The sequence below is a fragment of the Mugil cephalus genome, chromosome 9 (genome assembly GCF_022458985.1).
Source record: "Mugil cephalus isolate CIBA_MC_2020 chromosome 9, CIBA_Mcephalus_1.1, whole genome shotgun sequence".
Taxonomy (NCBI): domain Eukaryota; kingdom Metazoa; phylum Chordata; class Actinopteri; order Mugiliformes; family Mugilidae; genus Mugil; species Mugil cephalus.
The window spans coordinates 902997-924858 of NC_061778.1; the positions used below are offsets into that span (position 1 = coordinate 902997).

At 43.5% G+C, this 21862-nt stretch overlaps 2 protein-coding genes and 1 non-coding gene across 3 annotated transcripts; 2 read left to right on the forward strand and 1 right to left on the reverse strand.

Annotated features, from left to right (window-relative positions):
* Nucleotides 1-1566: 1566 nt before the first annotated feature.
* On the reverse strand, nucleotides 1567-1658 carry trnar-ucu. The gene is given in 2 exon segments: nucleotides 1567-1602; nucleotides 1622-1658. It is a non-coding gene; the product is annotated as a tRNA-Arg (tRNA).
* A 314-nt stretch (nucleotides 1659-1972) lies between these two features.
* On the forward strand, nucleotides 1973-8591 carry LOC125013778 (P2Y purinoceptor 14-like). The gene is made up of 2 exons (XM_047594674.1): nucleotides 1973-2100; nucleotides 7432-8591. Exon 2 carries the CDS (start codon nucleotides 7434-7436, stop codon nucleotides 8589-8591), a length of 1158 nt encoding a protein of 385 aa, XP_047450630.1. The 5' UTR covers nucleotides 1973-2100; nucleotides 7432-7433.
* A 3766-nt stretch (nucleotides 8592-12357) lies between these two features.
* Nucleotides 12358-21394, forward strand: LOC125013780 (P2Y purinoceptor 14-like). Its single transcript, XM_047594676.1, has 4 exons — nucleotides 12358-12458; nucleotides 15781-15913; nucleotides 16000-16265; nucleotides 18989-21394. Exons 2-4 carry the CDS (start codon nucleotides 15785-15787, stop codon nucleotides 19701-19703), a joined length of 1110 nt encoding a protein of 369 aa, XP_047450632.1. The 5' UTR covers nucleotides 12358-12458; nucleotides 15781-15784; the 3' UTR covers nucleotides 19704-21394.
* Nucleotides 21395-21862: the final 468 nt, after the last annotated feature.

A 21862-nucleotide genomic window follows, 5' to 3' on the forward strand; every position in this document is an offset into this window, starting at 1 on the left:
GGTTCTACTTTAAACAAACCTCTAATCCCTCTTCCCTCCGGTTAATCCTTAGAAAGCACCGGATTAGAACCTCATTCATACTTTTGAGTTCTGTTTACTTTCCTCAAACAAACATGAGCGAAGTGGAGGATTTTTTATTTTAGCCGTAGACGGAGGGAGGGAGGGAAGGAGGGAGGGAGGGAAGGAAGGAAGGAAGGAAGGAAGGAAGGAAGGAAGGAAGAAGGAAGGAGGGAGGGAGGGAAGGAGGGAAGGAAGGAAGGAGGGAAGGAAGGAAGGAAGGAAGGAAGGAAGGAAGGAGGGAGGGAAGGAGGGAAGGAAGGAAGGAAGGAAGGAAGGAAGGAAGAAGGAAGGAGGGAAGGAAGGAAGGAGGGAAGGAAGGAGGGAGGGAAGGAAGGAAAGAAGGAAGGATGAAGGAAGGAAGGAAGGAAGGATGAAGGAAGGAAGGAAGGAGGGAGAGAAGGAAGGATGAAGGAAGGAAGGAAGGAAGGGAGGAGGGAGAGAAGGAAGGATGAAGGAAGGAAGGAAGGAAGGAAGGAAGGAAGGAAGGAAGGAGGGAGGGAGGGAAGGAAGGAAGGGAGGAGGGAGAGAAGGAAGGATGAAGGAAGGAGGGAAGGAAGGAAAGAAGGAAGGATGGAAGGGAGGAGGGAGAGAAGGAAGGATGAAGGAAGGAAGGAAGGAAGGATGAAGGATGAAGGAAGGAAGGAAGGAAGGAGGGAGGGAAGGAAGGAAGGATGAAGGAAGGAAGGAAGGAAGGATGAAGGAAGGAGGGAAGGAAGGGTATTGTATGCTCATCTTGTTCAGGCCTGTGATGTTAGTGTTGGTTAGAACAGAGTCTGTGTCTAAAAGTGTAAAAGCTCTTTTTTGTGATGCGTGAGACTGATGGACTCAGCGTCGGGTCTGTGGACGTCTGCGTCCATGAAGCCAGACGAAGGACTCGCCTCGTTATTACTCATCGCTATTACTCTGTGATTTAACAGAAACCGATGAAATGTGAAGATATTTGCTGATATTAGCAGCGTAGCCGCTAATATTAGCAGCGTAGCCGCTAACGTCTCAGGCTGTGAATGAGCCTCTGGTCGTCTGCAGGGGACGTGGACGGGACGTCACAGGAAGAGGAAGCGTCCGTGGTTATAACCGGACATAGAACAGGTGCTAAACAGGCGCTAAACAGGCGCTAAACAGGTGCTAAACAGGCGCTAAACAGGCGCTAACATCCACGTCTCAGTCAGGAAGCTCAGAACCTGCAGTTCATGGAGCGGCCACTAGAGGCTCCAAAACGGATCAAATCCCACTTTTCAGCATTAATTAGACATGATTAGAGCCTGGTACAAAAAACGCTTTAGGCTCAACGGTTTATTTCACTATTCATGACGACTGTACCAATTAGTTTATTTATTTATTTATTATTCTGCATAATTAAGGGCGTTCCCACTTTGAGTGACAGGTAGCATGTGGGCGGGGCTCCACATCCAGGTTGGATCAAGGTTCAGAATCCAATGGGTCAAGTCCTAGAAGCTCAGGGTGGGGGCAGCAGACCCAAACATTGACCAATGTTTAAAGATTTAACAACTCTGGTGGGACTCGAACCCACAACCTTTGAATCTCATCCTCATAGTTCAGCTAGAAGTCCAACGTGCTGTCCATTGCACCACAGAGCCTGTGATGTACACGTCACTACTCTGTGGTTCTGAAGCCCAACGTGGCGTCAAATGTTGGTTGGACGTTCTCTGGTGAAGCTCTGAGGTTATATGTTCTCATATGTTCTTATATGTTCTCGTTTGCTTGTTATATGTTCTCGTATGTTGTCGTTTGCTCGTTGGGGAGCGAGGAGGAGCTAATAGCCTCCCAGCTAATATTAGCTGATATGAATCACATTAGAGCTGACGATGTTTTTATTTTTCAGCATCCGGAGAAAGTTGAATCTGATCCGAGTATTTTTGACCTGTTGAGCAACAGAGAGAGAGAGAGAGAGAGAGAGAGAGAGAGAGGAAGTAAAACTCCACCACAGAGACTATAAAAGTTCATCCTCTCTGCTTTTCTGTTCACAGCAGCTGGAGCCACATCTGTATGGAAACCTGAGGTCTGCACATCTGTTACCTGGTGAGTTCAGTCTCACATATAAATAATATGAAAACGGAGACGTCAGAGGATTTAACGGCTCTTTAAACTTTAAAGGTGGTTAAAAGGGACCTGAACATGTTCATCATTAAACCTGTGATTAGAGGAACGATGCAGAGTTTTATTAGCTTGAATAAAACAGTCGCTGCTGTTTGTAGATGAAGAGAAAATGCAGATGTTGAGATAAAGCTCTGACCACAACGTGAGAACAGACACGTTTCTGACAGAAAGTCACACGATCACAAAGCTTGATAAGATCAGACTTTATTAGGGTGAAGGAGGCTCTTTAATAAAAGGTAACAGAGGTTAATAAATATAAATATAAATATAAATGTAGTTCTGCAGCCTGTTCACTGAGGCTGAGCTACGTTAAACGTTTCTTTCATTGAATAAGTCAATGAAACAGCTGAAGTGCGTTTCTTTAATTCATGTTGTTGCTCGTTTACGTCCTAAACTTTGTTTCATCAAACCTGCAGCAGCTTCTTAAACTTATTATCACTGGTTTTATAAAACATCAAACTCATTAACTTTCTATCGTTTCTGTCTGTGGACGCGCTGATAAAGGATCAGAATAATCAGATAATCAGATCATTTTCATGTTTTCTTTGAGTTTTTTACTCCTTGTGATATTTTCGGTTCCTGTCAGTGAAACAGACACTTGGTTCTTTATAGAAGAGGAAGAAGATCTGCTGGTTTCCAGCTTTAAAGCAGAGAGATTCTCAAAGCAAAACCACACGCAGCATAAAAACTTACTGCTTATTCATCCACTTATTGAGTCTTACATGCAAATGACTCGTGTGTGTGTGTGTGTGTGTGTGTGTGTGTGTGTGTGTGTGTGTGTGTGTGTGTGTGTGTGTGTGTGTGTGACCTAAGTGCAGCTCCTGTGGTGAACAGCACAGTTTTCAGTTTTCCACCAACTAGTTTTTTCATCTTGTGACGTCACAAACAATGTTTTGGTCTGAAAGTAGAAACACAACCACACACATGGGACACAAATATAACGTGTTGTTGAGTCCTTGTGTCCAGTGTGTGAGTCTGTGAGTCCTTCAGATCGTAACAGCTGATCAGGGTCTGATCTGATCCCGTTAATCAGATCAGAACCAGCTGAGTTGTGAGATGTTGGTGGTTTCCTCTCATTCATCGTGTGGTAGAAACCACAGAGAACTGAGACGCTTGTACGAGAGATTCCACCGGCGTTACTGCTGAAACACGGACACGTCTACGTCATCGGAACAAAAAAAACAAGCGCTTCATGAGTATCTCTGCTCGTCTCAGACCTGGAGTCAGCGCTCGGTTTGTGCCCATATTTTCTGCAGAGCAACGTGGAGGCAGAGCGAGCTGCAAGGACGAAGATTCAGACTCAAACTGTTCGTCTTATCCCGCCTCAGTGTTTCAGAGGAACAGCAGCGTCTACATAGACGTCCAGGCTGCAGAGAAACAGATCCCACCTCCCTCCATCCTCACCACAGACACACAACTACACACCCAACACAACTCCTGATGCTATGACCACAACAGACACACAGGAAGTTCAATCACGCTGAGAGAACGTACGAATACAAGAAAGAAAAAGATTGTTTAAGGACTAAAGGTTGATAAAATGTTCGTGCTGAGAGAAACATCAGAGTTCTGGTTAATAGTAATAGTTTTATTAGTAAATGAGTTTCTGATCAGATGATCACAAAGTGAAAAAAGAGCTGAACGTTAATGAGCGGCTTCCTTTGTATTTTGGAGAAGCATCATTTAGACGGGGGGTGTAGTGACACCGATCTGTCAGGTAGGAACATGATTGTACAGGTGAGAAGAGGAAACTGATGACGTGTTTGTAGAACTGCAGAGTTTGAGTCGTACTCATAAACAGCTGCTCAGGTGTTAAACAGGCGTAAACTGCAGATATATTCACATGTTACTGCAGAGGCAGCGACGGGGATAAATATAAAACCATGAAGTGGTGGAAGTGGAGGAGTTTGTTTGTGTGTTTGAGCAGAAGAGCAGATGTGAATGTGTGAAAAAGCTTTATTCCCTTAATCGGACTCTAACTGGACCTGAGTGCATGTAAACACGTTCCTGATCGTAGAGTAAACTAGAACCAGGGTCTGAGCTCAGGCTCAGGTCTGGAGGCTGATAATGATTCTGGCTCATTTTCATCCTGGCAGGATTCTCTTTGTTAATAACTAGACTCTGTCTGTCGCCCAGATAAAGATAAAGATGAGGTTTCAAACAGTAAAGTAAAAGTAACACCTATAAAAATACCGCGTCTTAAAGAGGAAACAGGTTGTAAATTCTCTTTAAAAACTGACCAAACACATCCTGAACATTTCTCACGTTGACTCACATCCTGTATCTGCTGCTCTGCTGACGCCCGAATACATCACTGAGCATCAGCTGTAGCATAAACTGAAACCATTAGACTGTTACCTGTTAGCTAACAGTAGCTCCCCCTAGCCTGACTAGCATCCTAGCTAATAGTAGCTCCTCCTAGCCTGACTAGCATCCCAGCTAATAGTAGCTCCTCCTAACCTGACTAGCATCCTAGCTAATAGTAGCTCCTCCTAGCCTGACTAGCATCCTAGCTAACAGTAGCTCCCCCTTTACCTGACTAGCATCCCAGCTAATAGTAGCTCCCCCTTTACCTGACTAGCATCCCAGCTAATAGTAGCTCCTCCAACCTGACTAACATCCCAGCTAATAGTAGCTCCTCCTAGCCTGACTAGCATCCTAGCTAATAGTAGCTCCTCCTAGCCTGACTAGCATCCTAGCTAATAGTAGCTCCTCCTAGCCTGACTAGCATCCTAGCTAATAGTAGCTCCCCCTTTACCTGACTAGCATCCCAGCTAATAGTAGCTCCTCCTAACCTGACTAGCATCCTAGCTAATAGTAGCTCCCGTTAGCCTGACTAGCATCCCAGCTAATATTAGCTCCTGTTAGCCTGACTAGCATCCCAGCTAATAGTAGCTCCCGTTAGCCTGACTAGCATCCTAGCTAACAGTAGCTCCTCCTAGCCTGACTAGCATCCTAGCTAATATTAGCTCCCGTTAGCCTGACTAGCATCCTAGCTAATAGTAGCTCCCGTTAGCCTGACTAGCATCCCAGCTAATAGTAGCTCCCCCTAGCCTGACTAGCATCCTAGCTAACAGTAGCTCCTCCTAGCCTGACTAGCATCCTAGCTAATATTAGCTCCCGTTAGCCTGACCATCCTCGTTGCTTCATCGTTTTGAGGCAGGAAACGCCGGCTCTGAAAGACTCGACGCCTTCTGCAGAGAAGAGGAACTAGTTCATCTTGATCTGAGCAGCAACTCGTCCTTCGGCTCAGCTCATTTCCTCAAGATAAGGAAACAGAAAAAGTAAAAGTACAAGTTCTTTATCAGAAAAGGGACTAAAAGTGTTATTTAAGCAACACAGTTAAATAGAAGTTCTAAAGTATTCAACATTCAACATATCAGCGTTTATATTATTTCAGATGTGTTTCAGTTCTTTGGCTGTAGCAGCAGAACCAGGACATTATATTTTGTTGCGTATTAGTGACTTTATGGCAACATTGAATAAAGTAAAGTAAACTAATCTCTGCGTCCACATCTGAGGACAGTTTTTATAAAGAAAGGACAGTTTTTATAAAGAAAGGACAGTTTTTATTTAAGAAAGGACAGTTTTTATAAAGAAAGGACAGTTTTTATTTAAGAAAGGACAGTTTTTATAAAGAAAGGACAGTTTTTATTTAAGAAAGGAGAGTTTTTATTTAAGAAAGGAGAGTTTTTATTAAGAAAGGACAGTTTTTATAAAGAAAGGACAGTTTTTATTTAAGAAAGGAGAGTTTTTATTAAGAAAGGAGAGTTTTTATTAAGAAAGGACAGTTTTTATAAAGAAAGGACAGTTTTTATTTAAGAAAGGACAGTTTTTATTTAAGAAAGGACAGTTTTTTTTAGGTTTTACTGCTGTGAAACTCGTCAGGACTCAGGTTAAAGTGAAGGAACTTGCTCCTGTAGCTTCGTTCTGCTGCATTAATCTGAAGTCAGTGGTTCATGTTTATTTGTTGCAGCTGTGTTTACTTTCCTCCGTTTATTTATCGGACATTATAAACTGAGGACGTTTCTGTCCACAAGTGTCGCCTTGAGGTTTAGTTTTATTTTTAGCTGCTTGTTGAAAAACTGTAAATCTGATGTGAGTTCATGTTCCAGAGGAAGTTTCTGCGTCTGACCCAGGAGCTGCAGATGTTTCGTGTAAAATAATCTGTCGGTATAAACACAGGACGCTTGAAAAAGATTCATATTCCAGATCGGGACGTTTTTGTTTTGTTGCTGGTGCATCAGGTTGTTTCTGATCAAACACTCGTCAGCAGAGTCAGAGGAGCTTAAAATAACGGAGGCGTCGGCCGGAGCCTCGTCCTCCGTCCTGTTTTCATAGGAGGGAACGAAGCGGGAGGTCGGTTTGTGTTGGACCGCGATGAGTCGGAGGTCGGGGCCCAAGTTTGTGTGCGAACAGCAACAAGACATGTGTTTATTTGTGCTCGTGGCCGAGAGTCGGCGGAGAAAAGCCTCCAGTTCATGGACATAAAAGGAAGAAGAGACGGAAGCAGCCGCAAGGAAATGACTGGTTTTAACCTGAGTGTCAGTGTCTGGACCTGAATGTGACTTAGTTATGATGATGATGATGATGATGATGATGATGGAGGGTTTAGAGCTCAGAGCTCGTTCTAATGACGACAAACAGCAAGAAAAACATGAGAAACAACGAAAAAATGTAACAAAAACATCCACAGATTAACTTAAAATAACTGCAAACAAACTAACTCATACAAAAAAAGATGCAAAACAGAAACAAACAGGCTCAAAACAAATCAACAAAAGATAAAACTCAACAACAAACCAGAAACTCAGCGTGTTTGTGTTTTAAACTCATGTAACAATAAATAAAATAACAATTATTTCAATAGAAACTAAACTAAATTAAACAGTAGAACAAACAGCACAGAATGAATTAATTTCCCTGTAAAAGCCTCGAGTTCTTTAGATTTAACCTGAAAAACTATAAAATCATTTAATGAAATTAAACTCGTGTTTATTCGGAGGCTCAGCTGATGCGTTTAATGTCGTCATGTGACGTCGTTCAGATACGAGAGCGAAGGAATCAGGGACAGAGTCCAACAAATAAACAATTTACTTTACAATATCATGAATTTAATTAAAAAAAAAACAGATATGAGAAAGAATGTAAACGTCAGATTAAACCCCAGAAAGTTTAGATGATAATATCTATAAGTGGAGGACGTACGATAAAATAGACTCTTATCGTGTGTTCATGTGTCTGTGTCTCCAGGGATGGATCCTGTTAACTCCACCCACCTCGCCACCAACCAATCAGACTTCCGGAGCGTGTTCACGCGCCAGGTGCTCCCGTCGCTCTACCTGGTGGTCTTCCTGGTGGGCGTGGCCCTGAACGGCGTGGCCGCCTGGATCTTCTTCCGGGTCCCAGCGGACTCGGGCCTGGTGGTGTACCTGAAGAACATGGTGGTGGCCGACCTCCTCATGCTCCTCAGCTTCCCCTTCAGGGTGGGGGCGGAGCTGGTCCTGGGCGGGTGGCGCCTCCACGTCGTCATGTGCCGCTACACCGCCGTGCTCTTCTACTCCTCCATGTACGTGGGCATCCTCTTCATGGGCTTCATCAGCCTGGAGCGCTACGTCAAGATCGTCCGCCACTCCTCCTCCTCCTCCTCTTCCTCCTCCTGCTGGAGCAGAGTGGGCGGAGCTTTCTCCCTGCACCACGTCCAGAACGCCAGGTGCGCCCGGGTGCTGGCGTTCCTGTCCTGGAGCCTCCTCCTCCTCTGCGTCCTGCCCAACGTGGTCCTGACGAGCCTCCCGGCCGGAGAGCACAACGCTCAGCAGTGCATGAAGCTGAAGACTCGTCTGGGCGTGATGTGGCACCAGGTCTCCTCCCTCTTCAGCGTCGCCCTCTTCTGGTTGACCTTCCTCGTCCTCGTCTTCTGCTACGTGTCCATCGCCCTGAAGATCTACCGCTCGTACCGGCGTGTCCGCCGCGACAACAGCGACGTCTGCCGCAAGTCCAACCGCAGCATCTTCAGCATCCTGGCCGTGTTCTTCGTCTGCTTCGTGCCGTACCACGTCTGCAGGGTCCCCTACACCCTGAGCCAGACCCCTCCTTCCGAGCGTACCTCCTCTCCAGTCAAGAGCACGCTCTCTGTCGGCTCACGTCCCCGACCCCTCTCATCCAGGTCGAATTCAGGTCTGCTCGAATGTGGACGGAGAGAGGCGTGCACCAGCTCAGAACATCTGGAGAGCGAGGGCAGGATCGTGGTCACTCACCACGGCCCAGAGCCTGCTACATCTAGTAGGTCCAGAGGAGGCCAGGTCGGAGTCTGCTCACCCACTGGACCTCATGTGGCCTTCAGGAGTCGCTCTAGGAAGGAGCGGGAGAGGAGGAGGTCGCTCACCACGGCCCAGAGCCTCAGCAACATCTAGGAGGAGGCCAGGAGGAGCAGGAGGAGGAGGTCACTCACCACGGCCCAGAGCCTCAGCAACATCTAGGAGGAGGCCAGGAGGAGCAGGAGGAGCAGGAGGAGGAAGGAAGGAAGGAAGGAGGAAGGAAACCGTGAAGCAACTTGAACTCTTCTTCATCATGACGATGACTTTGATCGGTTTCTGTGGAATGAATGAATGAATGAATGAATGAATGAGTGAGTGAATGAATGAGTGAGTGAATGAATGAATAAATGTGGAGTTCAGTGTAAATAAGCTGAGGTGGATTCAGTGTTTTTCTTTCGTTTCAGTTTTTTATTTATTGCTGAAGAAGTAAAATGTTGGAGGAGAAGTGAAACTGAACTGTGATGACTGAGCTTTAAACCTGCGACTGACTCATCATCCATGTCAGCATCATGTTAGAAAACGTCTCCGCAAGTTCAGCTCTGAAATCACGAGTTCATCGCTTCCTGGAAACTGGAAATGGGACAAAATATATATATATATATATTAATGTTGTATATAGAAGATGTTCTACACTGGATCAATAAAAACCTGTAAATAAAAGACTCAGCACAAGTTTATGAATAAAAATGAATCAAAACATCCTGAAAGTAACAAAGAACCAAACGAAACGAGACAGAAATATTAGAGTAACATCAGAACCAGTTGAGTTGTGAGATGTTGGTTGTTTCCTCTCATCAGCTGATGCTCCAACATTTCTACTGGATGAAGGTCAGGACTTTTACTTGTTCCTAAACATTCATCTGGTTCTTCTGGAGAACCACTGGTGTTCTTGGGCTCCTTGTCTTCCTCCATGACCCAGTTTCTCTTCACATTCAGCTCATGGACTCATGTCCTGACATTTTCTTTCAGAGTTCACTGGTAGAATTCACAGTTCATTGGTCCATCAATGATGAGCAGATGCAGCAGAACAGGCCCAAACCAGGACATTAGCGCCCCCATGTGTCATGGAGGGATGAGGTTCTGATGCTGGAATGCAGTGTTGGTTCATCTCCAAACATTTAAACCAAACTGTTCTACTCTGGTCTCATCTGTCCACTAAACATTGTCCCACATGTTCTTTGTGGACAGAGAGCAGTGTCTTTGGTTGTTGAGTGGATTCATCAACATGAACATCAGCCAATGTGAGAGAGGCCTTTAGCTGCTTAGAAGTTCCCCTGGGTTCCTCTGGTTCCTCTCCCACTATGATGGAGTGATGTTTGTTGGTGGACCACTCCTGTGGAGGGGAACAGTCGTCTTCAATCTGTCTGACTCTCTGTGGATTATTTGTGGCTTCCAGACTCTTTACAGATGGTTGTGGAACCTTTTCCAGCCTGATGAGCAACAACAACTCTTTTTCTGAGCTCCTCACAAAGCTCCTTTGATCTGTTGTCATCACACACTTCAACACAAACATGAGACAAATCCCTGATTCATAGAAACTAAACCAGGACTCTGATTTAATCCTCTGATATAGATCAGTGGCTCATTTTCCTGAATAAACTAATACATCAGGACAATATTTGTGTTTTTGTCGACTTTCAGCATGTTTTTATGTAGAACTGTATAAAAAGCTGAAGACAGATTCATGTCAGACTCACATCCTGGTCTTTACTGAACAGACGTAGGTTTGTTTTCCATTCGTTGCATAAAAACCAAACCTCTGCTGTGGCTCCATCTTCAGGTCACAAAAGCTGTTGCACGACATCGTGTGGCCACAGTTTAGAAATACACAACCACAAATTAAAAACCCCGATGACTCTTTGTGAATCTCCCTTCTTCTTCTGTAGTAAAAGAAGAAGTTGGGGAGGATCATATAATTTTAATTATTTTATTTTTGACTGGACATTGGCTGTAAATATATCTCCTCTTATTTCCACACATGCATCAACTGCAGGATGGAAAAATATTCAAATCAGATTCTGAATGATTCTCCTGTTTTTATTTTTCATTCTAAGTCTGACATGTGAAATAAAAGTCAAATTATTTCTTAAATTAGTAAATAATGATAAATATTTTATACGGCAGGTAAAATAAGTATTGAACACATCACAGTGTTTCATAGTAAACACGTTTCTAAAGGTGCTATTGACATGAAATGTTCACCAGGTGTTGGTAACAACCCAAATAATCCACACATAGAAAGAAACCAGAACAAATGAGTCTCATGCTGCTCAGGTTCTTCCTCACAAACAGTCTTTAGATGTTGAATTTATTCTCTTCCTCTGAAGCCAGTGAGAGTTTCCTTGGCTCCATCCTCGTTTCATCTTCATCGTTCTGGTCGACGGCAGCAGATTTTTATCAAGAACGTCTCGGTACATTTGTCCAGTTAAATGAAGTTTGCCAGTAGCATAAGCAGAAAAACAGCCCCACACCGTGATGTTCCAGCTCCAGACTTCACTGTCGTACGGTGTTTCTGGGCTGATGTGCGTTGTGTCCCACTAACATCCAAACAGTTCAGTCTCACTCTCATCTGACCAGACTATGTTCTCCCAGTATTTTACAGGCTCGTCCGAACGTTGTTCCATTAAACTTTAAACAAGCTTCAACGTGCTTTTTCTTCAGAAACGGAGTCTGAGTGCGTCGCTTATTGTTTTCTTTGGAACTATTGTTCCTGCTGATTCCAGGTCTTTCTGAAACTCTACACTCGTGGACAAACTCTTCTGATAATTCTTCTCCTGGTCGTGGCCGGTTTGTGGTTGAATGATGTTGGATTATGGCCCCAACAGTTCCCACTGGAGCATTGAGAAGTTTAGAAAAGTTTATCCTTCTGGAACCAGTGGCATCAGGATGTTCAGCAACAAGGTTTGAGAGAGTGAAGCAGCTGATATTCATTCATAGTCACTTTAAACAATCCAAATACATAATTAAATAATAGAAAACTGCTAAACATTTCCACATTTCACATATTATAAATGCACAACACATTTTAAATGTAATATATCTCCTGTATCATATCTGACTTTACTCTAACATCACGTATAAAGTAATTATAATTATGATTAAAGTAGATATATCCATGAGAACATCAATGAGTCTTAATTAGCTCGAAGAGCTGCAGCTGTGGACTGCAGGTCATAATCTGTCCACCAGGGGGCAGAGTTTCTTTCTTCTTCTTTTTATCTTTGTGTTTAAGTTGGAGAGAATCCTGCAACGAGCAGGAATGTTGTTCCTGAAACTGGCTCCGTCGGTTTCAGCGTCCAGCTCAGACACGTCGTCTGCTGCAACTTTAACTTAATCCTGTTTTTAATCTCTCAGCCGGTCGACTAATAAGAGACACAAAAGAAGCAGAGTCTCTGTGTCTATGAGAGAAAAACATGAGACAGTCAGGGAACTATTTCTGGCTGCGCTGAAACACGATGAACCTGCAGCATCGAGCTCTTAATGTGAACAGTTTTTATTCTGTCAGAGTCGTGTCAATCAGACGTTTTAGAGGAAAAGAAGTGACAGAAAAATGACTTCTGTGTTTACTTCCACATTTTTAGGGAATCCACCTCACACACACACACACACACACACACACACACACAAACATGACGTACACAACGACAAGTCAATCTCATAAATGACACATATTCATAAAAGCTCCTGTTTTTGCTTCGTCTTTCATTCAGAGAGACTCTCCCTCTGACTTTAACCCGTCAGGAAACACGTTTTTATTTCATATATCAGGAATCCAGTAACAGACCAGATGTATTTGTGTTTTTTTTGACTTGCAAATCCAGAGCAGCGTTACTTCATAGGTCTCCGCTTTCAGTTAGAGCCGCTGTGCAGCTCTTCCTCCTCCTCCCTCCTGCAGCTCTTCTGATGTCGACGACGTGCAGAAGGAAGTCGGACGCTTTTTCTCATCAGTCTTGACGCTGAAAGGTGAGTTCTGCAGGTAAATCTGCTCTTTGCTCTTCTACTACTAATAACACTCTGAGCTACTCGTGCGTTTACTCATGTAACAGCTTGTAAAGCTTTGAAACCTGCTCGTCAGTGACTTATAACACAACATGAAAAGTAGAAGAAGAAGTAAACCACGGAGGAAATGAACCTAATTATCAGCTCAGCCTGTACTAGAAAAGAAATGTGGTTTTAAAACGGTTTCAGTCCCGACGCTTGTTGTTCACACTGTTTAAAACACTGTAAATAGTTGTGAGGAAGACGAATGTTTTCTGTATTGTTTACTGTGAACGTAACTAAAAGAAAAGCTGAAACAAAAGCAACTTGTTTGGGTTGAAAGTTGATTTATTTGCTGCAGTTTAATGACGTACAAATATTAATATCAATATTAAACAATGTAAATGAGCTAAAAGACTGAGTATCTTCACAGATAATGTATGAATATAATATAATATAATATAATATAATTTAAATATATTATAATATGATATAATATGATATAATATAATCGTCTATGCAGATGACGATGTATTTATATGTTATATTTAAATAACCGGTTTCGTCAGGTTTGATGGAGTAAACGTGCAGATTAAACCATCACAAGTGCTTTGTTTTCATATATATCCTGAGTTGCACGACAGAAAATCTTCACAGATATTTTTAAAACTATTATGTTCCCCCGGTTTAATGAGGGCGTTATAAAGTTTGTTAGTTCATGTAAAGTCCAGAGGTGACACCCACACTCTTGCTTCTCTTCTTCTTTTGCTTACGACGTGCGTCATTAACATACTTCGCATGAATATTTTGAATATCAATTAATGTGTAAATGAAGTTTTGTTCACACTTGCAGTTGGACTTGAGTTGCAGAAACCGATCGTGTCATGACAACAGGACAAAATAAAAAACCAAGCATCTTATCTTAGATCTTATCTTAGATCTTAGATTAAGTGGTGGCAGGAACCGTGTTTTAATTAGTCCTGAGCAGATACAGAGACGATACATTCAACTGAATTGTGCATCAATACACAGAAATTAGAATTAGAGTTAAATAAACAGTCAAAGTGTAAAATGTACAGTGAGTTTATCTATATATAAACACACTCGTATGGAAGAAGCTTTAATATTTCTATTTAATAAAATAAGAACTTGAATTAACATCTGTCCATCACCTGGTGTTAATTAAATGTGATTCTGGTTCAGATCAGGTTCTAGTTTAGTTTGTTCTCAGCTCCAGATTCTTTTAAAGTCTCGTCACTGATGAACAGACGTCTCTGATTCAGGTTAATTTCTACCAGCGGATGAATGAATGAGGTCAGTAGGTGGTTTTTAACGGGACCAGGACTCATTAAAGTGGGTTCACACCAAACCAAAGGAAGGAGACCAGATGAGCGTTTACACCCGGACTCTAACCTGGTGTCAGGTCTGAGCTGAACTCGTGTTTCTGCTGCGTCTCAGACTCAGTTGTTTTAAGCTCTGAGACGGCGACGGCGCTTGATGTTCAGATGCAGCAGATAAAGTTTAACCTATATTTTGTTGAGTGAGGCCGATTGTTCTTCTCGCTGGTGGGATGTTGGTGATGAGACGCAGACTGAAGCTGTGAGAACTGACAGTTTGCAGCTGACCACACATCCACCGACGGTTGCATCAGCTTTTCTACGACGAACACTGATGCTCTGCACATCAAAACCAGCTGAACCCAAAGCATTAAGTCCTCCCGCCTCCTTCCTTCAGTAAATATGAAGATAACTGCAGCTGTTAGCTTAGCATAGCTGAAACAATACTGAGGGTAGAAAGAGTTAACTGTGTTTCCTGGCCTGCATCAACAGACAAGTCTATGCTCAGACTTAGTGGGTATATTTCTCCACTTCACGGCTGAACTCCCAGAGATGTTTTATCTGTCCTGAAGTTCAACCCAGGAGCAGCTGCTTCACCGTGAACTTCTATCAGGTTTTCTCATTGTGGAGGTTTTCTGCAGATTTAAGAGGAAACGTTTGTTGTGGTTGAACTTCCTCTTAAAAAAGGTTTGTGACATAAACGTAAAATTAGACCCCGGTTAACCTAAAAACAAAATCATCAAGCGTCTTTCTTTATTTCTAAAATAATCCCTCGAACAGCGGCTCATTCTCCGAGGAGCCACCACGACATTAGGAATGTGGTCATGATGTTGGGCCTGATCGGTGTACGATAACGTGCTGGTTTTAAATTTCCTGGTGTGATAAGTGGGTCAGAACAGGTCGTCGGGGTATTTCCTGTTTCTCTGCAGCTCGTGAACATTTAATGCACAGAAACAACGAAGAAGAAAATGAGTCACTGTTCCAGATCAGAGAGAGATATAACCAGAGTCCACGTGTCCAGAAGAGCTTCCATCCATGCGATGAGACTCAGGTCCTGGTTTAGTTGAAGTAAATCCGGGATTTGTCTCAGTCTGATCTTCACTACACATGTTTGTGTTGAAGCCTCATCAGTATTTGGTGTCACTTCTCTTTAAACCAGCATCAGTCCTTCTAGACTGGTTCTACGTCAGGGTTTAGTACGATCAGAGACTTAGGGGTCGACCAAGGAAACTCAAACATGTCCAGATTATTTGTCTTCTAAATGTGAAGACGTCCAGCAGAGACATGAGCTCAGAACTGATCCAGGTCCACCAGCTACTGTGTGGACCAGTCTGGACACAAGTGGTCTTCATGGAAGAGCTGCAGCCAAACATCCCTCTGACATGGAAACAAGACCAAGAGACTCCACCATGGACCAGAACCAGAACCAGAAGCACGGTGGAGGCTCCTGGAGAGTCTGGTCCTCAGGCAGATACTGACCCATCATCAAGACCATCAGGGAGGAGGAGGACGGGCCCCACATTTATTCTGCAGCAGGACAAAGAGCCCAATCATCCAGACAAGGTCATTAAGAACTATCTTCAGAGGAAACAAGAACAGCATGACCCCCCAGAGTCCTGGTCTCAGCATCATGGAGGAGTCTGGATTAACTGAGGAAGATCTGGGGTTAGTTCTCCAAGAACCAAGAACCACCTACCAGACGAGTTCCTTCAAGAACTGTTCTACCTTTCTACTCATTCATGATGGAAATAAACTATTACCACTAACGTGTCTGGAAGCGTTCTGAGTTAACATCACATTTTCATGTATATATATCTGTATATATGTGTGTTTACGTACATATACGATATATACTGATGCACCTTAGAGGAGAACTTCATGTCATTCTGTTCCTCTGAGGTTTTCTGTCGCTTCCTCTTTCACTACTTCCTCTCTATCAGCTGACGTTCCAGCTCTCGTCTCTTTCCTAGAACCATGAATGACTCCGGAGGCCTGGGGGCGACGTTGCCCCTCGCTACCAACCACAGTAACCAGACTTCCTGCCCCGACATCAACACATCAGTCAGCTACGTCTTCATGGTCGTCTACAGCCTGTTGTTCCTGGTGAGGGTCCGTCCGTCCGTCCACCCGGGGACAGACCGTCACCGTGGACGCTGTCCGCTCATCCTCTGTCCTTGTCTCCTCTGCAGGTCGGTTTGCTGCTCAACGGCTTCACCCTGAAGGTTTATTTCTGCAGGTCTCAGCTGACTCCTCAGACGTCCAGCAGCGTCACCATCTACCTGAAGAACCTGGCGGCCGCCGACTTCCTCATCAGCCTCTGTCTCCCCGTCAGGATCCTCAACTACGGCAGCAGCTCCGTCCCCGTCCGTCTCGTCTACTGCAACTTCGGAGCCTCCGTCTTCTACCTCAACATGTACGCCAGCATCCTGTTCATGGGATACATCGCAGCCAACAGGTAGGACTCACAAACACACGGGCCAGCAGAGGTCCACCTCCACCTGGAGGACAGAGGACGTCCAAGTCTGAGCCAGAGGAGACAGGTGGACTGAGAGATGAGTAGAGGAGTCCATCTCTGTGAGACTGACCAGAGGACGAGGACTGAGATATAACCTGACATCTATTTATAATCCAGTTCAGTCTGAGCTTCTGTTCACACCTGGAGACTGGGACTGATGATGTGTCTTGACCGTTTATAGAGACAGAGGACAGGGACAAACCGTCCCCCCGTCTTTAACTACAGGTCAGGATCTAGACTTTAATGAACTTTAATTGAACCAGTTCCAGATGGTTTTACCCTCAGAGTTTCTATGTAAACCTCAAACTTCCTCCTTCAGTCTCTTAGAACGGAAAAAACTTCTCTAAACTCTACGACACCAGAAAAGGTTTTTACTTCATAAATGACGCTGATGAACTCTGAGGTGAATATAAACGACCAGAGGAAACAGAGACACTGTGTTTCACAATATATCAAGAAAACGAACTGGAATTATGAAAAAACACTGAAATATTTGAGAATTAAAACAAACTAAATGAACCTGTCGTCAAAGAAACTCTAAAAATATTTATTTATTTTAATTTACAAAACAAAAACCTAAATGTTGTTACAGTCTGAGCTGTTAATTAATGAGTTTCTATATTTATTTATAAACAACACAAACATCCAGAAACATTTTCCAGGTGAAGGTTGAGATGTTTTAGGGTAAAGGTCAGAGGTCGTGATGAAAAGTCCCTCCGGCCGTCGACTCTGATCAGTTACAGGCAGACGTGTGGATGTGGTTTCGGCTCGAAGGCGTTTTGTCGTCACGCTGACTCACCCTGAAATAATTTCTAATAAAGTCAAACCTCTTCCAGCTGAACCCCACTTAGGATGATTTTAAAGTCAGAGTGAAACTGGGCTGAGGGAATATGTGTGACTTAATATCGACAGACGTGTGTGTTTGTGGTTTTTATCTTAAGTTCAGGAAGTGAGATTGTTTTGGTCGCGTGTGCTTTCAAGAGACGGAGGATGTGGTGAGTTTTCCAAACGCTGCAGAACACGAAGCTTCTCTCTGGTTCGGCCGAACTCTGATCATCTCCTCAGACGTTTTATCTGCACGACGAACCCATCAGGATCCAGAACAGTTTAAAAAAGACACTGGAGGTTCAGTTTCACTCTGACGCTGCAAACGTCCTCTCACCTGCTGGAAATAGAAACTCAGTCAGTCTGCGACATTTCAATTTATTAGAAATCATGTCAAAGAGTCAGAGTGACGACAAAACGCCCACCAGACCAGATAAAACGAGTAGCGTAGTTTCCATTTTTAATAAATAAATACAGACACTAAATAAACAGCACAGACTGGAACAAATTTCAAGTTTTGTTTGATACATTAAAATAAATAAATGCATTTTTCCAGTTTCTTTGACGACAGGTTCATTTAGTTTGTTTTAATTCTCTTCAATCAAATATTTTATTTATTTATTTATTTATTTGTTATTCCAGGTTTCCCCACTGTGGGACAAACAGGTTTTTCTAATTGAACTGTAGTTAAGGGGGGGGCTGTTTGTCCCTGTCCTCTGTCCCTGTGAATGGTCCAGACCCATCATCAGTCCTTAGCTCCAGTCTCCAGGTGTGAGACACGAGTTCAGACTGAACTTGATTGTAAATAGATGTCAGATAATATCTCAGTCCAAGTTTTCCAATCTGACTTTCTAATCTAATCAGCTGCACCAGTTTCTGGTTCCTACAAAAACAAGTTAGTTCCTGGTGGTTTTACCCTCAGAGTTTCCGTTTAAACCTCAAACTTCCCTCTGGTCCCGTAGAACTGAACAAGATCCTCAGATGAAACTCTGGTTGTTGTTTCAGATGTAAACACTGACCTGGAGGACTGAGAACCTGCAAACGTTCTTAAGTTCACCAGGAACTTAACCTTTTTAAATCTAACGCAACTTAAATGTTTCTGCATCTCATGAGTAACATGAGTTTGTTTGTCACAGTTAAGGCATCAATGAATCATCATCATGATTCATGTGATAAATCTGCAGCAGAACGACTGTGAACGTGTCTCAGTTTGTCCAAGTAGCGTTAGCGTTAGCACCAGCTGATCCGGTAGTGACAGGCAGCAGAACCAACCCATAAAGATGGAAGACGCTAAACAGCACGTTGGTCCTCTCCATGGGACATTTGAGGACAAAGAAACCAAGAGGGACCAGTGGAGACACATAAAGTATCATCACACTCTGCAGGAAGGAGTTTTCTTTCCAGCTTCAAACAGCACATGAACCAAGCCAAGCATACGTTAGCCGGGGATTCTGCTAGCACTTGGGCTAACGCGGCTAACAGCTGGAGACAAACCAAGACAAACCAAGACAAAGACAAGCTGCCAATGCTGCTGCTAATATGTGTCCACTCCTGCAGCCACTGTTCACTGGGAGACACTGTTCTCAATAAGAAGCGTCAGCTCTCCTCTGGTTGGACAATGTCAACAAGTTAGTTTGTCTCCGTAGCAACAGGGACACATTAACATGGACACATGGTGGACAAAGAAAGACACAAACTGCAGATATATTTCCTTCTTTCTGGAGTCTGTTCATGCAAAATGAGATTAAACATGAAATAAATGAATCTGATTGAGTGTTTAATGGTGTCACAGCTGTAGCTCTAGACGGTGTTTGATCATGTCCGTCTCCTGTCTGCAGGTATCTGAAGATCGTCCATCCTCTGGGAACCCACGTCCTCCAGAAGGTGCGCACCGCTTACATCGTCTCCATAGTAACCTGGGCTTTCCTCCTGGCCATGATGTGCACCTACGTCCTGGTGTCCCTGCTCACCCAGGAGCGCCGGGACTCCATCCCCGCCCAGAAGGGCTGCGACGCCCTGCACAGTCAACAGCTGAGCGTCCTCTACAAAGTCATCCACACCTGCTCCGCCGCCATCTTCCTGCTCGTCCTCGTCTCGCTGGTCGTCTTCTACCACGGCACCTCCCGCCGCCTGTCGCAGGCCCAGCAGAGGCAGCCGGCGTCCTCCGGCTCCAAGAAGCTGGAAAAGTCCCGGAGGAACATGCTGGTGCTGGTCAGCGTCTTCTGCATCTGCTTCGTCCCCTACCACCTGGTCCGCATCCCCTACGCCTTCAGGAAGGAGTGGGAGTGCTCCTGGACCCGGGTCTTCTTCTACCTGAAGGAGCTGACCGTCCTGCTCTCCGTCCTCAACGTCTGCCTGGACCCGCTCATCTACTTCATCTTCTGTAAGGCCTTCAGGTCCCAGCTGAGCCTGAGGAGGGCGGCCAGCACCACCCACCTCCCGACGGGCGCCGTCAGCGTGGACAGGAGGAACAGCGAGAGGAGGCTGAGCTCCGTCAAACTCAACAGGAAACTGTCACTCAGCTCCGCGACCAAACCGACCAACATCCTGTAGCTTCACGTCACGTCTGCTGGTTTAAAGAGAGGAACATCCTCAGCTTTAATGTGTTTATATACGGTTTCAGCAGCGGAGGATCCTGGACTTTCCTCCTACGTCTTCAATGTCCTTCAGCTTCATTCCAAACTCGTCTTAATGCGATCGCTATAGAAACCATCAGGACGCAGGAGTCTCCCACAAAGAGATGAACTTCATCAGTAAAGAAAGAAACTCAGAACAGCAGCAGCCGCCAGAGCCACATGCATCAAATCCAGCACAAGCATCAGTGTCGACACGATGAAATGAACTGTAATGAAATTAATTTCACTCAACAGAACTGAAGAAACGTTTTGAACCAGAGCTTCTGCTTCCTCCCACTTCTTCGATCTTTCTTCCAGTTTTTCCTGAAAAGTCCGTCTAGAAAATGTCTTCAAAATCATCAACCAAATCCATTTCTTCTCCTCCTCAGAGCTAGCTGCAGTTAGCTAGCTGGCTAGCTCTGGTTAGCCTAGCCTAGCGACTCTCTGAGGCCTCCAGGTGGATTTATTTGACCCCAGCGAGGAATCCAGGCTGAAAGGAAACCAGAGGAAACGCTGGGGAAGAACCTGAACAGAACTTTATCTGATGTGAAACCATGGAAAGGTCTGTTATTCAGGTATGTTTGAGACCAGCAGCACCACTGGTTTTTACTAACAGCTAATCATACGCACACACACACAAAAATATCAACATGCTGCTTAAATGATGTTTTATCTTCTTCTCTGAGAACTTTCTAACATGAGTTAGCAGCGATGCTATTAGGCTAACGATATAACACATGTCTATATATTTATACAGCGCTTCTCTGCTTTATCTGCATAAACATGAACAAGAAGAAACACACAAAAAAAACATAAAATATGAGAGGAGCTCCTCCAGGATCAAACCAGATCAAACCAGATCAAACCAGAGTCCAGTTCAGAGTCTGATCCAGTTTAATGTTGATGCTTTGAAAGCTTTGATTTCCTTTGTACATTTCTGCATGTGATTAATGATGGTAACGTGTGTCTGTGTGATACGTCATAAATATTCACGTACCAACGTAAAAATGCACTGAAAACAGTAGAAGAAGAAATGAAACTAGTGAAGAAACGGTTTGATGTGAATGAGTTGAATCTTTGAATAAACCGAGTTGATGTGAGAAACTAAAGTCTTGAGTTTAATAACAGAAATAAAATAGAACTGTTACATGTTTAGTCACGTTAAATATAAACCTACTGTCTGTAAATATAGAGAAATGTATGTGAGAGTTATTTCACAGAAGAAACAGTTAATTAAAAAACCACATTATAGACGAACCATCTGATCAACTAGTTGTTGCTTTAAGGACAAAAAATGAATGAATTAGTTGAATTTAAAGTGTATTATTCTAGAGCTAATATAAAAATATGTTGTGTGTGCGTATATGTATGTAAATACATGTGTGTGTGTGGAGGTTCATATTTATGTATTTATGTATATATGAGTTTATGTGTGTATATATATATGAAGCTACATCTGAGATAGTTTGGTATTAATTTCTTTCCTACTTCTGTTTAAACCATAGAAAAATAATAATGAGTTGTGTTAAATGTGTGTAAAAAGTGTCTGTATATGAAAAGAAGTGATTCTTATTATTATGTTTTATTATCACTGTTAAAGTAACTTTAAGAATAAAACCGAATAATAAAATCCGCCACCAGGAGGCGCCGTTATTCACTATGTCACTTTACCAGGACTCAGTTATAAGGATGTGTCCTTCCTTCCTTCCTTCCTTTCTTTCTTTCTTTCTTTCTTTCTTTCTTTCTTTCTTTCTTTCCTTCCTTCCTTCCTTCCTTCCTTGCTTCCTTCCTTTCCTTCCTTCATTTATTCTCCTTCTTTCCTTGCTTCCTTGCTTCCTTTCTTCATTTATTCTCCTTCCTTCCTTCCTTGCTTCCTTCCTTGCTTCCTTTCTTCATTTATTCTCCTTCCTTCCTTCCTTCCTTCCTTCCTTCCTTCCTTCCTTCCTTTCCTTCCTTCCTTCCTTCTTTCCCACCTTCCTTCCTTCCTTCCTTCCTTCCTTCCTTCCTTCCTTCCTTATTCTCCTTCCTTCCTTTCTTTTCTCTTCTCTTTCTTCTTTCTTTCTTTCTTTCTTTCTTTCTTTCTTTCTTTCTTTCTTT